Source organism: Amia ocellicauda, chromosome 17 (assembly GCF_036373705.1).
Source record: "Amia ocellicauda isolate fAmiCal2 chromosome 17, fAmiCal2.hap1, whole genome shotgun sequence".
NCBI classification, from domain to species: Eukaryota; Metazoa; Chordata; class Actinopteri; order Amiiformes; family Amiidae; genus Amia; species Amia ocellicauda.
Genome location: NC_089866.1, coordinates 23,283,237 through 23,296,437, shown reverse-complemented (window position 1 = coordinate 23,296,437; position 13,201 = coordinate 23,283,237). Strand labels below are relative to the sequence as shown.

The 13,201-nt window shown below is 40.0% G+C and overlaps 1 protein-coding gene across 4 annotated transcripts; it reads left to right on the top strand.

Moving 5' to 3' along the window:
* Positions 1-8,116: 8,116 nt before the first annotated feature.
* LOC136712876 (dual specificity protein phosphatase 18) lies at positions 8,117-9,716 on the top strand. 4 transcript variants are annotated; one of them, XM_066689690.1, is made up of 2 exons: positions 8,117-8,230; positions 8,686-9,716. In XM_066689690.1, the coding sequence occupies exon 2, from the start codon at positions 8,794-8,796 to the stop codon at positions 9,346-9,348; it is 555 nt and encodes a 184-aa protein (XP_066545787.1). In that variant the 5' UTR covers positions 8,117-8,230; positions 8,686-8,793; the 3' UTR covers positions 9,349-9,716. The 4 variants fall into 4 exon arrangements, with proteins under 4 accessions (XP_066545787.1, XP_066545790.1, XP_066545791.1 ...); XM_066689693.1 differs by having other exon boundaries at positions 8,121-8,230; positions 8,689-9,716; XM_066689694.1 differs by having other exon boundaries at positions 8,122-8,234; positions 8,689-9,716.
* Positions 9,717-13,201: the final 3,485 nt, after the last annotated feature.

Here is a 13,201-nt window from a genome sequence, read left to right as displayed (position 1 = left end):
CCATATTCTGGACATCTATAAAACAAATAAATGCAGAAATGCAGTATTATATTTACAGACCTAATACAGGAGCTGGTTTAAGAATATTGGGAAAGGTAAGGACTAATTAAGGACCAAAAAGAAGCATCTACTAACCAGTTGGCTTCTACAAATTCAAATAGACGATTATATTAGATTCTCTTAATAAACACCCTGAAGCTCAAAAAGGTCAAGAGTTAAATGTCATATTTGTCTCAAACAGATCAGGGAGCTGGACCTGTCTCTCCGACTAAATAATGGTTTCAACTTGCCTGAAAATCATTATAAGATCAAAATGTGAAAATATGATTTGAAAATGTAATTGATTAAATTATTAATTCGTTCAACATTCAGAAAAAACTACAATTCATTCAAAAAACCCATCTGTTCCATTTTCCGGTGATTGTTAACCTGCTCTGTCGCCTAGCTGCGCGATATAGGACGGGTTTGCGACACTGCGCGCAGCTGTAACAGGCTTTGGGCGTCGGAGCCCTGAATCACACGCAACGCAAACCAATCCCACGGCTGAAAAGGGGGACACATCTGCATTATTTAAAACGTAGCACTGAAGGGGAGAAGGGGGTTATTTTGCTGCAACAAACATCCTGAATTATTAATCTAGCAGATCCTGCAGCTTTCTCTTTTTCGGTGCGGTTTCTCCGCGCATGCGCCATGCAGCTTGGCACTGGAGTGTCACATCCTTAAGGTACCATATGTGTTTAATGAAAATCCCTTCTGGCGCATCCCATTTTGGTGTGCAACTTCATCAGATACAACTGCACCATACCCTCCTTTCCACACAACCACACTATCCTGTCACCACCGGATAAGCTAACCCCCCCGGCACTGAATCCAAGCAGTTGGGTTAAAATATTGCACACACCACACATACATAGCCTATTTATATATACATACAATTGTTATATTCCTCCTTCCAGTATTCTTTCATTTTTAATTTATTTTTTCATTAAAACAAACCATTTACTACGTTCTTTTCAAGGCCATTCGACTAGTTGCCACATAATAATAATAATAATAATAATAATAATAATAATAATAATAATAATAATAATAATGAATTTAACGGTTATAGTTCTGCAAACAAATGACTCAAATATATATATATATATATAATACACAGAAAACACGTTTAATGCTCTTAACGTCATTTTTGTACAAATAGAAAAAGTCGAAAACACGGTTTCCTAAACGCTCAGGCGCGCATCACACCCATTACTGTACCCGACACAAGCTTTGTAAAACTGTTTATATATTCAAATATTAATTGATATATACAGTGAATTCGATGTATGGTTATTTGTTTAATTAAAATACTATAAGAGAGTATTGCAATAATAGAAAATGGATAGTATCCTACCTGGCAGTGTGTGTGGCAGTCGGGCTGTATGGCGAGCGCTCCCCGGTGCTCTCCCCTAATCCCGGCATCTGCGCTGAAGTGCGAGCTGCTGCAAGGATGCTCTGCCTCTTATGTACAGACGGGAAAGATGAGCAAGACAACTGGATGGCGTCCAGGCTCCTCCCAACATCCCCTAAAAAGCTGTCTCCGTGAACACCTCTGCCTGACTATACCAGCTTCCCATCCTCCTGTCGGGAGAAATGCGCCTGGATGGGCATAAAGTAACCAGCTCCAACAGAACACTATTTTCTAAAACATGGATGGGGACGTTTTAAACAACCCTGCATCAGGCCGTTCAATAATTAACGCTTTTATTGAATGACATTTAAAATTCAGTTGGTTGTAGGGTTTTTGCAAAGGGATACTTTTATTAACAGGTTTTATTTTGAGCAATGTAACTTGTACATTGACTTGAAGTAGGCTACTCCAACGGCTGAATGGTCTTGAGCAAGAAGACCCCACCGAAAATAAAGACCAGGCGCATTTTCGTCTGGGGAAAAAGACATATATTTGTTCAGTGAGCCACACGAATCCTAATAAGACACATGGATCTTCTAATGTATAATCTATCAAGTTCTTAAGGCAAGATATCTTGAGTATATGTGGTTCATAACTAAATGCTTATCCAATTGACAACAATCACGTTTTTGCCATTCGGGAACTTATTTGGAAGACAAAATGTGACTGCTTAGTGGTTGTGATGTATCACAGTAACCCTTTCATAACACACCATAAATAATTAAATCGCTGGGGTGCATAAGAATACAATAATGAAGTACACTAACAGGAGCTAATTTTTTAGGGCTCAGAACACTTAATTCAAATGTCAGGGTGGGTCAACCCAATATCCAAAAACAACCCCTAAAAATGTATATTAAAAGGATAGGACACTTTCCCACTTTATCAGGTGTCTTTGAAGCAGAAGGGCACAACCTATTGTGTGCCTGCCCCCAAACAGTGAATAGACTCCCTTTCAGAGAAGAGGTGTGTCACTGCCTGGCAGTCTCAAGATGTGAATGGACTGAGTAAATCAAAAATAGAGTAAAAAAAAAAAAAATGGGGGAAAAAAAGCCCTGAAAAATTAACCCATCAGTAGACAGTTGAATAAGATGTATGGCAAGCCAGCTGCTGTTTGAACACAGTGCAGTGACCTCCCATTGTTACCAGCCTGTTATAGACAAGGAGACAATACCATCTGTGTTGCCACAGCAACTGCAACAAAACTGCACTCGAAGCGGTGTGAGGATCGCGTTTCAGTCTCATCCCCTCTCCCCGGCAATACATTTCTGTATTACTTTATAGAATGCATGGATCCACTTTCGCTGTGGATTTGAAGGCAGCTATCACAATGAAATACACCTTGCAATATTTAGAACTGGTAGAACTGTCCCCCCCACTCCCTCCCAGTTGGAATTCTCCAAAACCTACATCCCAAATTGCTTCATATTGCATTTCCGCTACAGGGATTGCTTTAATGCTCTTATTATCAATGTCTTCTCCTGTCAAAGATACCAAAATGGCTTAAAGAAAGCAAGATGGGGGTGGGGGGAATGAGTTTTTCAAAAGTAAAAGAGAGATTAGTTGGATTTTGATTTATTGTTATTAAAAATATACTTCTGAGGCAATGTTTACAAGACATTAAAAATAAGGTGCACTTTAGTTTTCCTTCAAGGCATAATGTAACCATAATATATCCATGGGGTCTTGTGGAGGCTATGGGGTTGTAATCTTCACTCCTGAAATGCAACAATTGACAGTGTTGCTCCAGTTATGAATCCGCTGGTAACGGCACCTCATTTGAAGGTGATGTCTTGTCCCCAGACCCTGGGTCCTCGGAGCGGTGGAGTCCAGTTTGACAACAGCCTCCGGACTGCACCTGCTGCTGCCCAGCCCCCACTGCTCTTACACACCAGTTGTTCAGCTACATAATAGACCTTCTGCTCTGTCTCAATTAACCCTCACACTTTGCTGGGCCCAGAGTGCAAACTCCCCATCACAACACATGGGCTTATTAATGCACAGCACATTTGCAGACTGATGAATCTTGCAAAAGCAAAATTACAACCAATATTACAATATTTGTTTGTATACTGTATGTGGGGAGGAGGGGTTATCCACAATTTTGAGATGCCTGGTCAATTCTCAATGTAATTTCAGTGAATTCTTTACAAATTAATCCCTCTTTTTATGCATCCCAGAAGTTTGTGATAATGTTGGAGATTTAAAAAAAAACTTGAATCTTGGGCAGTCAGCTTTAATGCCCTGTAAGATTATATTTATGTAACTTGATTATGCTTCACTCTTTTGCTATACACTTACGAATGCCTTATAGCAGTTCTGCTGTCCACAGACTATTTTCTGGTATTCTACAGAAAGGTTACATAATTGGAGAGAGCAGCGGCAGAGTTTATAGATCGCACTGCAAACACAAAATGTAAAAATAACTTAAGACCATCTACCATTATTATTATTGATTTACTCATTCACTTTGGCATGTTCAGATTGAAATGTGACTGACTTTACCACAGGTCTTGTATTAATCTTTAAATTAAATTAACTGTATATCCATTCTGCCAGTCTCACATTTTCACAACTGAATATACTGTAGATGGATATAAAATAAATATAATAATCTGAAAAGATTGATAAACATGTTTATGTTGTATTGTGTATATCCTAGCCATAAATAAAGTTCTAAGCTATATCCTGTAAACATATCTCACCTGTAGTATTATTTGAGAGAATCTGACACATACAGTTCGGTCCATATATATTTGGACAGTGACACAATTGTCATAATTTTGGCTCTGTACGCCAACACAATGGATTTGAAAGGACTTTCTTCTTTAATTTGAGGGTAGTTACATCCAAATTGGGTGAACAGTGTAGGAATTACACCAATTTTTACATGTGGTCTCCCCCAATTTTAGGGGCTCAAAAGTATTTGGACAATCTAACATAATCATTAATTAAATTGTGAGTTTAAATACTTGGTGGGAAATCCTTTGCAGTCAATGACTGCCTGAAGTCTGGAACAAATAGACATCACCAGATGCTGGGTTTCTTCTCTGGTGATGCTCTGCCAGGCCTGCACTGCAGCTGTCTTTAGTTCCTGCTTGTTCTTGGGGCGTTTTGCCTTCAGCAAGTGAAATGCTGCTCGCTTGGATTCAGGTCAGGTGATTGACTTGGCCATTGCAGAACATTCCACTTCTTCAACTTAAAATGTATTGGGTTGCTTTTGCAGTATGCTTTGGGTCATTGTCCATCCGCATTGTCCAATGAGTTTTGAAGCATTTGGCTGAATCTGAGCAGATAGTATACCCCTAAACACTTCAGAATTCATCCTGCTGCTTTTGTCAGCAGTCATATCATCAATAAATACAAGGGAACCAGTTCCCTTGACAGCCATACATGCCCATGCCATAACATGCTTCACAGATGAGGTGGTGTGCTTCGGATCATGAGCAGTTCCTTCCCTTCTCCATCCTCTTCTTCTTCTCTTCCCATCATTCTGGTACAAGATGTTGTTCCAGAACTGTACAGGCTTCTTTAGATGTTTTTTTGGCAAACTCTAATCTGGTCTTCCTGTTTCCTGTTTACATCTTGCGGTAAACCCTCTGTATTTACTCTGGTGAAGTCTTCTCTTGAAGTTTAATTTGACACAGATACACCTACCTCCTGGAGGGTGTTCTTGATCTGGGCAACTGTTGTGAAGGGGTTTTTGTTCACCAGGGAAAGAATTCTTCTGTCATCCACCACAGTAGTTTTCTGTGGTCTTCTGGGCCTTTTGGTGTTCTTGAGCTCACCAGTGCTTTCTTTCTTTTTAAGAATGTACCAAATAGTTAATTTGGCCACACCTAATGTTTTTGCCATCTCTCTGATTGGTTTGTTTTGATTTCTAAGGCAAACTGATGGAAAATGCCCCAAGAACAAGCAGGAACTAAAGACAGCTGCAGTACAGGCCTTGTAGAGCATCACCAGGGAAGAAACCCAGCATCTGGTGATGTCTATGGGTTCCAGACTTCAGGCAGTCATTGACTGCAAAGGATTTGCAACCAGTCATTGAAACTCACAATTTAATTAAAGATTATGTTAGTTTGTCCAAATACTTTTGAGCCCCTAAAACTGGGGGGACCACATATACAAATGGGTGTAATTCCTACACTGTTCACCCAATTTGGATGTAACTACCCTCAAATTAAAGATGAAAGTCTACACTTAAAGCACATCTTGTTTCCTTTCAAAGCCATTGTGGTGGTGTACAGAGCCAAAATGATGACAATTGTGTCACTGTCCAAATATTTATGGACCTAACTGTAAGTGTTTTTGTGTAGATAAAAAATCTCCAGGAACTAAATCTACTACACAGTCAAAATCATAAACCCTACCACTCACATCTCAGATGAGGACTGTGGGGGAAGATGCTAAAATGCTTTTAAAAAGTGTGAAGTGTCATTCCACCCATGGGCACAATGTGACTGTCCTTTGCCTATTGCATATTGAAAAGGTCAGGAAGTTTTGTCCCAAATGCCATTGCAGCCCAAAGTAAATGAGCTGGTTTAATATAGAACATGTGCTGAGGGGTGAAGGCACAATACTGCCGAGGGTGACCAAATCTTCCCACTTACTTGAACATTATTCTCATCCTTTTAAAAATACATTTCACAGCTCTAATGAATTATCATGTATTATTATTATTATTACAGTCGGCTGTTTCAGCAGATCATATTATAATTGTGCACCCTGTAGCCTGCATTTTTGCTTCACTGTGTAATTTATTCCATTAGGTTTCTGCTGACTCCTGTAGTTGATTAGACCTCTCTTTTGAATGTTACTTATTTACATTTACCTCTGTAAGGACACTTTAGGACACACAGTGTGGTTAATGATTAAATAATGGCTAAAGACACATTATAAAGAAATCAATCCCCCTGGATTTAGCTGAGGAGACATAGCCATGAGACACTGCTGCAGCCCTTGATTGAGACTCTGCCTTACAACATCCTCTGCTGGCATGTTCCTCTTGCAGGTACAATCTAGGACAACAGGAGGAAGAGAATATTCAAAGTCATGCCACGGGACAAGAGACCCTCAATATACGAAGCCAAGCAAAATTGATTATTGAGTGTGAATGGTGATTTTTACAGTGTTTTTTATTACCATGGTTTATGGCATCCAGCTCCCCGACACCCTAGGCTACTTTAATCTGCTTATACTATTCTTGAACTAATCATGCAAGGTACATCTGTGAGGCCAGCAATCATTTATTCAGCACCCTTCAATATGTATTTAAAGAGAAAAAAAAACAAGCTGAGAGATTTGGTTACCATAGCCACCCTGGATTTGTGTTCCTTTTCTTTGCACAGATTCTTATCCCTACCTGCAACAGTCAGATGCTATCAGCGCCATCTCATCAGATTGTGTGCCGGTCACGTTTGAATTTAAACCGTATCCGTGACCTGTTAATTCCCCCCTCTGTTGCCTTAGGTTCCAATTGGGGGGAAGGGTGTTGATATAGCCTTAATCTGTCCCAGTCCCTACAGTTTGTACTTGCCACTGAACCGACTCAAATGTATGCTCATCATTTTATATTGAATGCTTTCTGAAGAGTATTAAATGCACTGAGGTCTGGGGAAATTAAATCTCCACAGCAGGGACTCTGAGCGATAGTGGCAGAGCTCTTACACAAAGCTGTTCGCGAGAGTGGCGGGGTGTTCGGTGTTGGGCGGAAATGAAGAGTGAAAATGAACCTCCCTCTGATCTCATATATGCGCCATTGACTGCCGGCTACCTTTCAGCTTCCTTTGTAATGCCTTTGACATTACAGAATGGGGATAATTAGATCATTTTAATTGACAGGGTCTGGAGAATATTAGCCTGAATAGGATCAAATAGGCATTGCATAGGTAGGAAGGTGAAAGTGCTGGCTGTATACAAATACAAGAGAATAGGACAGTTTTTTGGTCTGCTGTGTCACTATACAATAAGAGATTTATTCTCATGTTCATGCAGAATGTATTGCTACAAATTCATTTTTTAAATATTCCAAGCAGAATAACTGGCAAAGGAAAATAGGATCTATGTACAGACCAGTAGGTTGTTTCTTCTGTAATTTATATAGGCGGCTAACACTTAAATGTTTCACTGATCTTAAGTAGCAGTTTCATGACGGGTTGACAGTGTCCTCCACTTTACATTTTAATATTGTGATGTTTTGGTCCAGTCACTTGAACCCAGACATTTGTTGCTGTGGACTCTTGTACTTACACTTCATGTCCAATAGATGGAGTAATCACGCAACCAGTTATTTTAAATATTTATATGATTAATTGTACATTTTCTTACAAAGCACATTAACTGAAAACGAAAATATATACTTTCCAAACGGATTATACTGATTGAGGAGAATAGATGATGATTTAGCGATTTTTCTCCAGTGTTACGAATTAATTTGTCCTATTAAAATAAGCCTACAAAACATGCCTTTTTCTGTGTGTGTCCAATACTAGTTTTTGTGTTTCCAAAATACACAACTGTTACACCAGTCACTTGTCTATGTATATATTTGTGTGCGTTTAGCCTGGGCAAAACACATGTCACACGTACCTACCCGAGTAGCCTTCAAACAGAATACGAAAACGCGTTTACAATGTTTGGGCCTTTGCGGGCAATGTATCTAACCAGGAAGTGTCCCAGATGTTTGGGAAAAATAAAAATGGCTAATTGGAGAAAGCTTTGTGCTGCTGCTGGAAAAGCGGTATAGGGGAAATGTGCACGCATTTTTAAGTCATAACAGTAGGTATTGAATACATTATCTTTTGATTTGATTTGCCTTTTTAAATCTAGTTAAATAACTGTTTCTAGATATAAAATACTGTATTTGCTTTGAATCTGAACATAAATGTGATAATTGCGTGAAACATGCTGTAGGAAAAGATCAATACACTGAGCTGTCCGATTTAAGACTAGCTGTAACTACACCACGAAATAATATAACAAGAAAAAAAATCACACTGTATTATTGATCCTCTTATTACACTGAAAATTAACTATGAAGCTATGTATATGTATGCATGTATGTGTATACCAGGTATATTATTATTATTATTATTATTATTATTATTATTATTATTATTATAGCCACGTAACTTTATGACTGTACAACTGTGCAGAAATACCATCTTATTCAGTGGCAAGCGTTTTTAGACTGGACAAGCGCTCGTTTTTAAGAGTGTCCCTCTTTATTCCAGTAGAGCGCCTGTCTCTGTGGCGTGATGGACCACCGGATGAAGATGAAAAAGTCAAATGTCGTCCTAAAATAATAATACTGCACAACATGCCACTCGTCATTTCCATCCATGGATGACGATCGCAGACTCTCGGCGGCGACAAGACTCGCAGGTTTAGCGCAGATCACCGACAATCTGTACCTCAGCAATGCCTCCTCGGCCAACAGTATCGCTCTGGTGTCCAGCGCTGCGATCACCTGCATCATTAATGTCACCCGAGCCGTAGTGAACACCCCCATCCCTGATGTCGAGTATGTCAGGGTGCCCGTCGCCGACTCCCCTAGCTCCCGGCTGGGCGATTATTTTGACGGTGTCGCGGACAGGATCCGCCAGGTCGAAGCGGGTGGCGGTCGGGCTTTGGTGCACTGCAATGCGGGTGTCAGCCGATCGGCGGCGCTGTGCCTGGCCTACCTGATGAAACACCGCAGTATGACTCTGCTGGAGGCGCACCGCCTGCTCCGGGCTCGGCGGCCCATCGTGAGACCCAACAGCGGCTTCTGGAAACAGCTGATCGACTACGAGAACAAGCTGTATGCCTGCAGTACCGTGAGGATGATACTATCCCCTCTCGGAGACATCCCTGATGTCTACGAGAAAGAAACCAAAAATATGATCGCATTCTGATCAGTGTGTACTTCCAGAGTCAAATGTAGACCCAACATGTTGAGATTTAAAAGATATTTAATTAAAAATGAAATACTGTTTGTGTCCATTTACAGCACTATTGAGAATAATTATGTAATAACCCACAGCTCCCCTTGAAAGAAAGGCACTGTTTGGAGAATGTGAGAGTTTAAAGGTGTTGGTAACGATTACTCAAAAAATATATGTATTCAGATGTCATCATTTTCACTAGCATTTAACACTTTTTTTTTTTTTAACCAAGCAGCCATTTTAACTTAGCCACTTTTGGTTTCTTCTTTGGTGTTATGGTGTGTGATTAATGTATTTTGTATTGTATTTTTATTTTAACAATAAAAGTGACCAAGTTATTATTATCATTTCTTGAAAACAGATTCAACACATTCACTCACATAATTGAAGGAATTCATGCTGATCAAAAGAGATCAACAAAAATCACTGCACTGGTGTCACACAATCAAGAAAAAACAGAACCGGTTTGTTAAGGTTATTTCCACTGATAGTCATCTTAAGTCAAACCAGCACAACAGTAAGGAATTACAGTTGTCACAAAATATACACGTTTCACAAAAACATTTTATACCAGTGCAAAGCTATATAGGTCCTAATTGCACTATAAGATTCTACTTAGGGTAGTAAAGTGTATGCCAAAACATAGCTACATCAGTGCTATATAGGCAGTGAGAACAAAGTATGCATAATCCTCAAAAGTATTTAAGCAGTTACAATTGCTGTCCTGTAACTGCTGCAGAGCACCAAGCCCATATGCACACCAGCTGCAATGACACCATTCTACCACCATGAGCCCTCAGTTTTATCAGGTAAGAGGCTGAGAGACTACACTGTAAAATGACATTTCCATGTGATTAATGTCAGCTTGATAGTCACATAAAAGTCAATGTGACCTTTTCCCAGAGATTTCTGATTCAAAATGTGATCAATCGGCAGTGTATCTTTCAAAAGTTGCTTCAGGAAAGTTGGAATCTTCTTGACATCCCTGAACATCACAAAGGAAATGCCAGAAATCTTATCAGGGGCCAGAACTGCTGAAGTAATGAAGGGTTGTTTTGGAAGTTTTTGTTTTGATTTTGATGTGGCAGTAAAGGTTAGATAAGTTCTCCGGGCATTTGTGAAGGTGTACAAGCTTAGCTATTGCTTATTATACTAATAGGATTGTCAAAACAAATAGATGAAAAAAAATGGGTTTCTACAGTGAGGGGAAAAAAGTATTTGATCCCCTGCTGATTTTGTACGTTTGCCCACTGACAAAGAAATGATCAGTCTATAATTTTAATGGTAGGTGTATTTTAACAGTGAGAGACAGAATAACAACAAAAAAATCAAGAAAAACGCATTTGAAAAAAGTTATAAATTGATTTGCATGTTAATGAGGGAAATAAGTATTTGATCCCCTATCAATCAGCAAGATTTCTGGCTCCCACGTGTCTTTTATACAGGTAACGAGCTGAGATTAGGAGCACTCTCTTAAAGGGAGTGCTCCTAATCTCAGCTCGTTACCTGTATAAAAGACACCTGTCCACAGAAGCAATCAATCAATCAGATTCCAAACTCTCCACCATGGCCAAGACCAAAGAGCTGTCCAAGGATGTCAGGGACAAGATTGTAGACCTACACAAGGCTGGAATGGGCTACAAGACCATCGCCAAACAGCTTGGTGAGAAGGTGACAACAGTTGGTGCGATTATTCGCAAATGGAAGAAACACAAAATAACTGTCAGTCTCCCTCGGTCTGGGGCTCCATGCAAGATCTCACCTCGTGGAGTTTCAATGATCATGAGAACGGTGAGGGTTCAACCCAGAACTACATGGGAGGATCATGTTAATGATCTCAAGGCAGCTGGGACCATAGTCACCAAGAAAACAATTGGTAACGCACTATGCCGTGAAGGACTGAAATCCTGCAGCGCCCGCAAGGTCCCCCTGCTCAAGAAAGCACATGTACAGGCCCGTCTGAAGTTTGCCAATGAACATCTGAATGATTCAGAGGAGAACTGGGTGAAAGTGTTGTGGTCAGATGAGTCCAAAATCGAGCTCTTTGGCATGAACTCAACTCGCCATGTTTGGAGGAGGAGGAATGCTGCCTATGACCCCAAGAATACCATCCCCACCGTCAAACATGGAGGTGAAAACATTATGCTTTGGGGATGTTTTTCTGCTAAGGTGACAGGACAACTGCACCGCATCAAAGGGACGATGGACAGGGCCATGTACTGTCAAGTCTTGGGTGAGAACCTCCTTCCCTCAGCCAGGGCATTGAAAATGGGTTGTGGATGGGTATTCCAGCATGACATTGACCCAAAACACACAGCCAAGGCAACAAAGGAGTGGCTCAAGAAGAAGCACATTAAGGTCCTGGAGTGGCCTAGCCAGTCTCCAGACCTTAATCCCATAGAAAATCTGTGGAGGGAGCTGAAGGTTCGAGTTGCCAAACGTCAGCCTCGAAACCTTAATGACTTGGAGAGGATCTGCAAAGAGGAGTGGGACAAAATCCCTCCTGAGATGTGTGCAAACCTGGTGGCCAACTACAAGAAACGTCTGACCTCTGTGATTGCCAACAAGGGTTTTGCCACCAAGTACTAAGTCGAAGGGGTCAAATACTTATTTCCCTCATTAACATGCAAATCAATTTATAACTTTTTTGAAATGTGTTTTTTCTGGATTTTTTTGTTGTTATTCTGTCTCTCACTGTTAAAATACACCTACCATTAAAATTATAGACTGATCATTTCTTTGTCAGTGGGCAAATGTACAAAATCAGTAGGGGATCAAATACTTTTTTCCCCTCACTGTATATGGTGTACACAAGCACCCCCAACTCACTAAAGGGGCAAATGATGTGAAAGCAAAACAAAATAAACCTCCTAAACTGTCAAATGTTCCGGTGAATTAATTCAACACTATCAATTTCACAATGTCTTTATTATTATTTTATTCTATATATAGTAAAAATGTGCGGTTAAATTTAAATGTAAGGGTTCTAACATTACAGTTCATGCCCTCAAATCATGCATCTGGGCTTCATGACAATCCCATTCCTTGAATTCCCAGGAGGTAAGTCATATTTGATTTTTATATTTAGCTCTTGCCTTCATGCTTTTATAGAGTTGTATATTGGTGTTCCATTCATAAAATCGGAAACTGCACGAGGGCTTTACAATTTCGAATTACATTTACATTTCAAGTGAAAGGTAGTGGCAAGGCATCTGGTTGAGCAGCATGTGTTTAAATTCAACTTTACATAATCCTGAAGTAAATCCATCCCTAAAACTACGTCTTACTAAGCTTTTCCTGGGGAGCAAGATTTTTGGGCAAACAACAATCAGTTTATGAGGCAGCGTTTTCCAATATAACTTTAACTTTTGTCACCCTTTTAGATTAGCGGGACCATTTCAAAATGTGCCATGCTGACACTAGAAACTGCTTGTGAGACTTGGACAATAGATTATGTTGCAAGTGGAGAAGTGCAAAGAATGTACCTCCAACACATGATCCGACTATGTTCTGCTGATGCAATTCCCCTGCCATCTGTACCCAGCAAAATCCCAGCAGCACTTGGCTCAGCTCAGCACGGGCACTGGGGAGCTCTGGGCACAACAAGTAAGCGGCCTAAACTGGATCTGAACCTGCAATCTTCATGTGTACTATAGCCATTATTGAGTTCATTATTTAAGACAAAGGCTCCATTAAAATAATTATAATAAGCTGGTTTGTTGTCTAACTCCAATATAACACACACACACACACACACATATATATACATAGTGCAGTGTTGTAAGTAAAGTATTGCATTATTACTTTACTATTTGTCAGTCAC

Excerpts from the sequence above, each read along its gene's own strand:
- LOC136712876 (XM_066689690.1), top strand. The coding sequence starts at position 8,794 with ATGGATGACGATCGCAGACTCTCGGCGGCGACAAGACTCGCAGGTTTA.